At 44.8% G+C, this 10,883-nt stretch overlaps 1 protein-coding gene across 1 annotated transcript in view; it reads right to left on the bottom strand.

The window, feature by feature from the left end:
- RTTN (rotatin) overlaps positions 1-10,883 on the bottom strand; it is a 235,205-nt gene that overhangs the window by 165,287 nt on the left and 59,035 nt on the right. The window contains exons 12-19 of the mRNA XM_007955605.1: positions 9,104-9,316; positions 8,467-8,579; positions 7,169-7,295; positions 5,939-6,064; positions 4,664-4,780; positions 3,118-3,254; positions 2,031-2,202; positions 385-484 (exon numbers count right to left, since the gene is read on the bottom strand). Coding sequence (XP_007953796.1) covers positions 385-484; positions 2,031-2,202; positions 3,118-3,254; positions 4,664-4,780; positions 5,939-6,064; positions 7,169-7,295; positions 8,467-8,579; positions 9,104-9,316 — 1,105 coding nt within the window. The remainder of the gene's footprint in view (positions 1-384; positions 485-2,030; positions 2,203-3,117; positions 3,255-4,663; positions 4,781-5,938; positions 6,065-7,168; positions 7,296-8,466; positions 8,580-9,103; positions 9,317-10,883) is intronic.

Below are 10,883 nucleotides of genomic sequence, written 5' to 3'. Positions count from 1 at the left end.
CTCTGTCCTCTAGGGGCGCTGTGGGTCAGAATGGACTCCATGGCAGTGGGTGTGGCTTGGGCTTTGCTTCTGTGAAGATTGACAGCCTTGGAGACCCTGTGGGGCAATTCCACTCTGTCCTCTAGGGGCGCTGTGAGCCAGAGTCAACTCCAGGTTAGTGGGTGTGGATTTCCTCACGTATAGTCTCTGTTGTACACTCTTTTTTGGTTTTTGGTTGCACAGCTCTTTATCAATGTGAAAAGCAGTTTTAGCTTGCTGGCTGCACAAAAACAGGTTGCAGGCTGCATCTGGCCTGAAAAGCTGAGTCCACTGATCCATGCACTAGACACAGCCACCCAAACTGTTACCAGCAACACAACACTCATTCTCCTTTGAAGACATTACCTTGCATAATGACAGCTAACTGCTCTGCAGCTGACTTTCTCAAAACAAAATCAATGTCATCTGAGGTAAAGATTTCATATACTTTCTCAACAGTCTCCACCTGAAAATAAATTAAAAATACGATTTTCGTCTGCTTGCAGTTCTCCAGGCAAATGCTGTCGCTATGCCACAGTGACGGGCTCCCAACGCCGGCTGACTTGGCTAACTGACGTCCAGATGAAAATCACATGAAGTGTTGTACTCAGGATGGACTGGGCCCAGAGCCAAAGCGCCTCCGTGTCCAATAAGCGTCTCCTGTTAAAGCGCACCTTCACCAGGGAGAAATTCTAAGCCACCCATCAAGGACTGTGAGAATCTCACGGAAATCACCCAACTCACATACTGTCTCTACAGGTGGTGCTGGGCTCACCTGAGAAAGGCAACCGCAGCCAAGCGCCTCAGGAACCTGGGGCTCCCAGAAGCCCCCCGCTGGAGCCCCACCAGCTCCCTCTCCCTCCTGAGAGATCCCCACGCAGACAGCATGAAGGGACCTGCTGCCTAGTGCTCCATCAAAGCTACCATCACAACCAGTTCTCAACATCACTTCATGCCAGGACATAGTCTGGGACAGCAAAGCTTGTGACAGAAAAAGGGTGGAGAAAAAGAACAAACCAACTCCTCCCCCACCCAGAGCCATCTCCTTGCCCTATAGGAGTGCGGACTTAAAAAAAAACAGTCCCAGAACACTCGGCCTGGCCCCCACGTCCCCGCAGCACCTGGGAGTGACCACTGCTCAGTGAGTCCCAGCCTGGTGCTGAGCTGGCTGTGAGGGCCCCTGATGCTCCTGCCATGGCTAGCATGCGGTCCCCAACACATAGGTTAGAGGAACACCAAACACGTCTACTTCTCCAGGAAAAACCACCACGGGCTTCAGTGCACTGGGCTAAAATAAACAAACCTGAGGGGCTGCAGAAATAAAGGGCCAGGCCAAGTTACAAAACACAGGGAAGATGCCACCAGAGAACAGGTGGATGACTTGTCATGGAATTCCACATCCTAGGGTGATCTGGGCCCAATCCCAGTCAAAGTCGGGAAAGAGGGCACCAGGGCAAAAGGAAACAGGGGAGCAGGGAAATGGGGGCTAGACCTCGGAAGGGATACTTGGGCTAAAGATTCAGAAAAGAGATTAACCACTAATTGTCTGAACCACTCAGCCTTCCAGAGAAGCCACCTTGGCCTATGATGTTGTTTTTTCCTCTGATAACAAAGGCTAAAAACAGTGGTTATGGGTTGTTTTGTTTTTTTTTTCAATTTCCAGTTCTCAATAGTATTGATTATCAGGATATTTGTTTTGAAAATGCATCAGAAAATGTCATTCTGCTTGATTAGCCTTCTGTCTGTCTATCTAGGACACTACTGAAACTAATTTGTATTTCCAGTATATATACTAAATGAAGAGAGACATGCCTGACACACAGTAGGTACCCAAGAGATACCTAATCACAAAATAAATGTACCCAGAAGCCCGATGGAACTGCCATGAGCCACCACACCCAATGCTACTGCTTCTTGTCCTCCCGGTTCAACCACAATCTTGAGGATGTAACATAAAATGCGACATAGCAATGCATCAAATGACCACAGTAACACTCTCAAGTGACAGTCACCTTAATAACTGCTTCTCTTCTGTCATCCAATTTGAGCTCGATGGGGTTTTTCACGATAAATAAATTGGCAAGTCTGGAGAGCACGCCGGCATCTACGCAGGGGCGCTTCCTATCGGCCCCATCTTCATTCGTAAGAAGAAATGCAAAAAGCTTTAATGCTACAGAGCGGACCCTAAAGACATAGATGTCGGTCAGTATCTGCAATGTACAAATGACTACAAATTACAAAAGTCTATACTTACAAAGAGTTACTATGTATCAACAAAGATGACACATATCAATAAAATTTGTAATCAACAAATTAGCCATACTTAGTATATACTGTGACATTCCTAATAATGATTTTATATTTTCTATTCTAAATCCTAGTTTGTAACTCCGACTATTGATTCAGTTTTATAGTGCTTGAAAAACAAACATCAGAAACAAAGAATAACCAACAATCACAAATGAAGAGATGGACTCACAGTCAACATCAATCAACTTACAGAAGTCAATCTGCAGATTCAATCTAAAATGCTGGATGGCAATTCTAGCATGCTACTGGTTTTAAGGCAGGTGGGAGCTATTGGGCACCCGCTGAATCTAACAGAAAATAGGACATGGCTGGGACATTACTGACACATAATCATCAAGGAAAGGACAATTTTTCAGTTTCCAAGTAAGAGCACAAACCAAATGAGAGGAAAATGCCTGCATTCTAGGGTTTAGGAGGCTACTGGCCCTGCACTTGTATGATAAACTTATTTGTGAGAAGAAATGTCTTAGAAAAAGGCAATTCCAAGAAGCTCTCCATTTCTGATGGGGAGGAAGGCCCCACAACATCTGCAGTCTGTCCCCTTTGGTGGCTCTGCATACAGCCTGGGGCACAAAGGCACAGCACTCGGGGTCAAGAGTGCTGGGACACGGGGGGCCCAACAATTGGACAATGTTTCAGAAGCACCTCTAGTGGGCGCTGATTCTCCCTGGTCTCACTCATCACCTGCCCTGCCCTCCGCCCATCCCATTCAGTTCCCCGCAGATGGAACCCTCTCCTAGCACATCTCCGTTAACCTCCGCAGTCAGAAGAGGATGACTCGGTACTCACGCCAGCTTCTTCACCAGTAACAGCCGCAGCACGGACCTGAGCCAGGTGGTGTGTGGGAGGGCCCCCTCTGCCTCAGCACCCACTGTGCTCAGGAGGAGAATACAGTTACCCAGAGTGTCCTCTGGGTCTGCATAGCCCTGAGAGAGTTTCGAAAAGAGAAAATATAGCTTCACTGTCCACATGCTGCACAACTTTCCAACCTGTAGAATTGCATTGGCCTATCAAGCAACTCATACACTTAGTTTCAATCAGCAGCATAAAACAGACATTTTTCAAAATAACCTGCATGAGGCAAGGAGCTTAAATACAAGTGCATTTAAAGAATAACCTGGAGGAAAAGAGTTTGGAGGCTCCTCAAAAACCAAACATAAAATTACCCAGGTCCCAGCAATTCCTCTCCTAGGTACACGTCGAAGACTGATGGCAGGGCTTCAGACACACATGTGGCCAACGGGCAGTGCAGCCAGAGGTGGCAACCGCCCAGCTGTCTGTAGGGGACGACTGGCTAAACACAATGTGGTTCAACCACAGTGGAAGTTATTCACACTAAAGGCAAATGAGGTTCTAACGCAAGCTCCACCAGACGGACACACCCCGAAAACAGGACATGAGTGAAGGTAGTCAGAGGCCAGAGGCGAACACTATGATCCTATTTACACAAAATGCCTGGAATAGGCCAATGGACAGGGACAGTGGGAAGAGGGGCATGGGGAGTCACTGTCTAAGGGGCACTGAGTCTGTCTGGGGAGACGAAACCCCTGGGTGAACAGGTAAGTGGTGATGGCTGCACAGCATTGTGAGCGTGATTAATGTCACTGAACTGCACACATCAAAAGGGCTCAAATGGCAAATGTTTTGTTACACTCTTTGACCAAAAGAAATTTAAAAGGCAAAGAAGAGTAGAGAAACTATGGGAACTATGTGGCCCTCTGGACACTTGTGCTGTGTTTTTTCCACATGCCGGCAGCGTTGCTTCCCCACCTTCCCCTTCCCAACCCGAGCATGAAGGTGGCATGGCGCACACACTAACTGATGTGTGGAACAAGACAGCGAGCTTCAAGGCCCAAGGCCTGGGCTCTCTTCCCAAAACAGAATCGTACCTATGACCACGCTCCATCTCCCCTTCTGTTCTGACAGACGCAGGGACCTGAACTTCCTCACTTCTTTACTGCCCACAGGAAAGGGTATCAGTCTAGTCACACACAGGAATGGCTGATTTAGGAGGCAAGCTGCATCATGTAAAGCCACCTTAACAAGCACTGCAGCTTCGCCCCACGCCTTTCTACAGAATTGAGTCCTATTTTTCTATCAGATGCCTGCTCTTCACATGCTCACCTTCCATCCAGACACATAAAGTAACACAGGCAGATTAGCTGTCCTGGTTTAACCTTCTGCCAGAAGCAAGGGTCACACTTCCTGCTCGCTCATCCAAAGCCTTGTAGCATTCCCTCACTGCTCTCACAACACGGCAGTCCTACTGCCTGCATGCATGCCCATCAATCGCTCTCAGCAACAGTGTGTCGGACGGGAGGACCACACAGACCACCTGCAGCACAGGGAGGACGGGGCACAGAGCCTCGATGAACTTGGTCCAGGTCAGCGCTGTCATCATCAAGCGTCCCTGCAGCAGGTACATCAGGATGGCCTTGGCGGCAGCATTCACCTAACCAACAACACAGAACGGGCCAGTGACTGAGCTGCTCCACCACGGCATCTCGCGGATCTAGGACTCCTGCTAAAGTCCAGAACGGTCCTACAAGCTGCATCTCTTCCTGCAAATCCTCCTACTTCCATTGCTCATCTATACTCTATTCTAGACCAATAAGCCACATCATGACATAAAGAGAAAAGACTGAAGTTATCAAGCATTTCATTTAACTTGGATCTACAATCAACACCCATGGACGCAGCAATCAAGAAATTAAACAACGTATTGCATTGCACAAAACTGCTGCAAAAGATCTCTTTAGTGTGTTCAAAAGCAAAGTTGTCACTTTAGGGATTGAGGTGCACCTGATCCAAGCCATGGTACTCTGAATCACCTCATGGGCATGTGAAAGCTAGGCCATGAGTAAGGCAGAATGGGGGAAAACTGACGCACTGGCATTATGGCAGGCGAAGAATACCGAATATACCACGGGCTGCCAGAAGAAGAAACAGAGCTGTCTCTTCAGAAATACAGCCAGAATGCTCCTTAGAAGCAAGGATGCCGAAACCTCATCTCACATCCTTTGAACACATTATCGGGGGAGACCAGTCGCTAGAGAAGAGCTTTATGCAGAGAGTCATCCAAAACAAGGGAGCCCCTCAATGAGATGGACTAGCACAGTGATGACAACAAAGGGCGTGAGAGTAGCTACGACGTGAGGCTAGTGCCAGACGGGGAAGCCTTCTGTTCCACTGTACTTCAGTCAGAACCAAGCAGACGGCACCCACCACCACCACCACCACCACACTGTATTCTCAACCAGTTCTCCTCCCTTCAGGACTCCATTTTTTTTTTACCTTCAATGCATAGAAATTTCCTTTAATGAAATAACCAGCTGCTCTATGTAGCTCTATATAGTTCTCAGAGCCTCAGAAGAAAAACATAACTGAACAGCATGACCATAATTCTCAGAAAAGGACGTCCTGTGCTGTGCTCTCCATTCCCCACATTTCTTTTCATTTAAATAACAGCTCAACTGAACTCATACATCAAAGACAAGATTCCTTCCAATTTTCCATCCTACTACCTCATTACAGTATATTGCCTGAACTTAGCTGAGAACCAACAGAATCGCAGTAGTAGCCTTTCACATTTATCCTTCACATGTCATACCTCATTTTTGGGTTCTTGAATGCCAAATGTGGAGATTTCATATAGAACTTTTGGATGAAGTAGAAAATGAATCCCATTACAAACTGAAGACACGGGTTTAGTGACATTATGGACCCCTAAGCATTCCTGTAAAATAATACAGAAACATATTTTACAAAACTAATGATACAGATTTGTCTAAGGATTCTCTTGTTTCTAATTCACTGTTCATTTTAGTTTTCTGTTTGTTAAAACTTTCTCTTCGCCGAGGGAGGATAAAGAGAGCCTCTTGCCTAACCATCTGTGAGTCAGGTGAGAGGCTTGTGATATTTTCTGGCAACAAGCAGTCCTGATGAATTACATGAACAACCTGCTGAGACCACCAGAATCTCTTAGAGTTGTTCATATTACAGACAGAAAGACATAAACAAAATAACAAACTTAGCCTAAGACTTGAGTTTTACCTGTTGAGGTTTGAGAGAAACAGAAGCAAAGTGAAACACACTTCAAGTTACTGCACTCGGGCTGGGGACACAACAAACATTCAGGACCTCTGTTACCAAGACAGCTACACACCTACGTACAAGTAATGACCTTGGACCAGAACAGGGTAATGACCATGAACTGCTTTTCTTTCAGAGTCAAAACCAAGAGGGTGCTTTCGTGAGCAAGGGGAGAATAGACCTTTCCGTATGGCCTGATGCTCTTTCCAACACTGACACGCCAGGCATTTAATAGTCTAGGCATCACTGTACAACAAAGTATTTTACAATTCAAAAATATAATTAGATAAATGTTGTGTGAAAGGAAAAGAAAAATATGAGTAAGAAAACAGACTTGAAACTGTAAAATCTAGGCCATAAAGCCTTAAGCTTCCTGGGCATGACAATCACTCAAAGACTTGGCCTTTGAAGACTTTGCTTTATAATCTTTCCCATCATCAAATGACACCAAATAAATGTATAATAAAATAAATGTAGTAAAATTAAAATCATAATAAAATCTCTAATAAAGTAATTCAACCACCAGACTTATTAAGTTGAGGGAGTTTAACAGCATGACTTTCGCAGAATGAGAGTAATTCCCGTCTATTGTTCTGGAAAGTCATTCTTACATTTAATGCAATTTAGTGTTTACTTAATGTAGTTCATGGAACTTAATTTGGGAGATCAAATAAGAGGGCTCACTGCTAGTTCTCCCTCCCCGCCCCACCCCTTCAACAAACAAACAACGGACCACCCACCACCTCACCTTAGTGATTTCCAGAGAGCAGCGGTAAGCTTCAACCTTCACCGCCAGCAACGGGTGAGCCAGCAAGCGCAGGAACACCTTCTGACTCTCTCCTTGGAGCAACGGACTGGCCTGAGCGGATTTCCAGCTGGTTAAAAGGCAAAACACCCAAGATTCCTGAGGCGAGTTACCAGACAAAGCAGAGTGCAGAACGCAAGGAGGGGCTTCTTCCAGTCTAAGCCCTCCCACAGGGGCTTCCTTAACTGCCCCGGGATCAGCAAACACTCCCCGTAGCACTGACTGGTTTCAGGGCAAAGAATATTCTCTCTCAAAGAGAACAAACAACCCAAATCATCAGTAAGAACCCCCAGTCAAGTCTTAAGGTTGTAATACAGTTTGTCTCCCCTTCAGCCAAGCTTCCAAGGCGACAGAGAATCCTCACCTGCTGCCTGAATTGCACAGGTGCAGATACTACCACCTCCTCACTCCTTCCACGTCTCAGTGGTTTTTTTTTTTTTTAACTTAAATTAACACCTTGCAGCAGCCTTTCATTTCCAGAATAAACAATTCCCAGCTCCTCCTCGACCACCACGACCCACTCTCCATCTCAGTACTCACTCCCGTTTCTCTTTCTGGGCTCTCTGCAAGCTTTTCTTATCTTTCAAATTCTATAGCCTTAGCAAATTCAATCCCTAACAACGTGTAGCCTTACCCTGTCATTGTAAAGCCTTGATAAGAATAAATATTAAAATTCTTTTCATTTATGTTGCATAATGGGAAAATAAATAAAAGAAAAAGCATGGATGTGTATCATTTCCTGGAATGAATTCTTTCAAAAAGCAACGAAGATACTCCACTCTAGGTTGGAATGGGCTCTGATTCCTCAGAGTACGTTAAGCAGCGGTTAATGCTTTCCAAAAATCCATGCAAGAGAGAGGCACAAAGTAACATAACAAAAAAAGAAAAGAAAAGAAATTCCCCTGTAAGTTACTAATTAAGACTGTAAGATGATAAACAAATTTGCTTGACTCCTTGGCTTGGACAGACGGCACAACGAGCCAGGAGCTGTGATCACAAGTGTAGCATCTCTAAAGCTTACTCCTGAGTGTGGGACAGTTAACTGCCCCATGCAGCTGCACACAGAGCCTAAATGTCAACATGTAACAGCTATTTCAGTGCAAATACAAGATTTAAGATCAGATTCACTGTCACAACTCCTCAGTATAAAAGCATGAGCATGCATGTACATGCACACATTCACACATACACAAACACAGGCTCCTGTAATAATGTAAGTAGATTCGGAAAGAAAATATTACATCTTTGAACAAAGGCAGATGATTTCCTTTATTAGAGGGAAATGCTGATGGACAGAAAAGCTACGCAAGGCCTGGTCTGCCAGCTCCAGTAATTCTACGAGATTCTTCTCCCCCTGAAAAAGAAACAGAATGGAACAGTAAATCTCAAGTTCATGTACTGTAAAATCTCTGAGAGCTAACTAAGTAGCTTCAAGAGATGAGGGCATTCAGAGACCCTGAGACCGAGCACACGTGTTCACAGGCAAACTCCACAGGGGCCTCACAAAGAAGAATTCACTGTAAGCATTAAGACATTTGCCATCATTTCTGCTTTTTTAACCACTGATGTTAGTAACACACTCCATTCATTAATCTAAAGTGTTGGTTTTACTTTGGTACTAAGCATATCCTTACTTTAATCTGTTATCTTATTTTTACACAGTAACACACTTTCTAGGTGCACGGTGGTTATACGTGTAGGCGTGTTGTTTTCCACGGTCACGTTATTTGTAAAAATATGGTAATTGACCCACTCAGGTATAACTACATTCCATCTTTAACAGATCAATTGTTACACGTCCATGTATCTGAAGAGTATAGGTTCAATTTTCTAAATAGTTCATCAAAGGACTCGCAGGAGACAGTGAAAGATTTTTACCTTCTTCCCCACATCCACTATGAAGTTACAGGTACACTCAAGTGAATAAACGACCTCGGCCGTCCTCTTGTAAATACTGTAGTTTTCAGAATTCAGCTGCTCCAAGTAGGCCACCACAGCCTCACTGATGTTTGGGTATTCCAAAGAAAAGGGCATGTCCAGAGAAAGAAGGAATAATGCTGCTGACGTGGCTTCCGGTAGAAACTGGCTTGCCTTGGTGAATTAAAAAGGAAAAACCAAGTTTGAAAAGCACAGACTATAATCTTAATTAATTTAGTTCAATGTCCTTTTTAGTAAATTCTCCACCACAAAGCCTAAGGTTCTACCAAAGAAAAATCATATTCCCCAACACATCAAGGCCTGGACTACAGGACGGAGACCTCTTGAGAGAGTCTTCCTCAAACCAACAACCAGAGAGAGTGTCAACCAGGGCACAGCACGCTGTTTACACCTCAGCCACTGAACTTGAAGCACAAGGCCTTTTTCTTGACTTATTTAGTACATGTGCACATCGATCTCCCCAATAAGATTACAGACTCCCAGGACAAGACAGTCTGCCCCCCCATTCCACAGCTGAACACGTACAGCAGGCTCAATAACTACATGCTAAACTGAGTAACACTAAACCAAGTCTAGGTCTAGATTGATTCAAACACACAGTGACTGCTTTGTTTGGTTTAATTTTTTGGAGGAGAAAGGGAAAATCCAGCACAATATTTGCAAGAGTTCTAGAAAGCTTAATAGTTCTAGAAAAAGACTGTCCCTCAAACAGTATGAAATTGTTGAAGTATGAAGTCTACGGGCCCAAATGAGATATGTTTTATAAACTTGAATCAAAAAGTTGAAAACTGAAATAACGATCTGTTTCTGCTGAATGTTGAATGCAGCTCTGATGGTGTAGTGGATAAGGCATTGGACTGCTAACCAGAAGGTCAGTAGTTCAGACCCACCAGCTGCTCTGCAGAGGAAGACGGAGCTGATCTACGTCAGTGAAGATTTACAGCCTCAGAAACCCAATGGGGGTCACTACGACGACTCAGTGGCAGTGCGTTGGGTTTAGTTTGGTTGAATGGAAAACCAATTTGTTCCGTAAACTGTTAATCTAATCACAGTAAAAAGTTACATTAAAAAAAAAGATAAAGAGCTTTTTCTGAGTCGAGTCATAAAAACAAGGATAGCTTCTGAGGGAACTGAGCGTTGACTGAGCTGAGGGCTTATCACATTGCACCCAATAAACATTCACCTCCTTTTCACCTGCCTCCAGAGGAATGCTTAAGTGTCCACCCCACATGCACACATCTGAAACCCTGCGATCTCAGCCGGGGCCTGCATTTGATCCTTGCGTGGCCCGATGGCCCACAGACAGCTGTTCTGCTTGTAGGAGTGCTAACCAAGTGGAACTGAAAGTGAAGACGTTCTTCTGCCTGAGAGACTGGTCCCAGTGGAAACACAGCTGTGGGATGAGGGAGAAGGACTGAGGCCAAAAAGCAGCAAAGAGACTGTTCACAGTGCAGGATGGTTTTACAAACTAGGCTGCTTACAAATCTGACTTTGTACCTTACTCAATGTTCCACAGCAACTGAAATAAACTATGCTGGACAACTCCGGCTAATTAATTCCCTTTCTAGATAAAGCATATCCTTGCTCCTCAGCACTTGAAACAGTTCCTTCGCAGTTTCAAGTGTTTCAAGTGCTGAGGAGCAAGGATATCTCCTTGAGGACTAAGGTGCGCCTGACACAAGCCATGATATTTCCAATTGCCTGGTATGCATGTGAGAGC

The sequence above is a fragment of the Orycteropus afer genome, unplaced genomic scaffold (assembly GCF_000298275.1).
Source record: "Orycteropus afer afer isolate SDZICR_OR568_19922 unplaced genomic scaffold, OryAfe1.0 scaffold00516, whole genome shotgun sequence".
Classification (NCBI taxonomy): domain Eukaryota; kingdom Metazoa; phylum Chordata; class Mammalia; order Tubulidentata; family Orycteropodidae; genus Orycteropus; species Orycteropus afer.
This window is presented reverse-complemented; position numbering and strand designations above follow the sequence as displayed.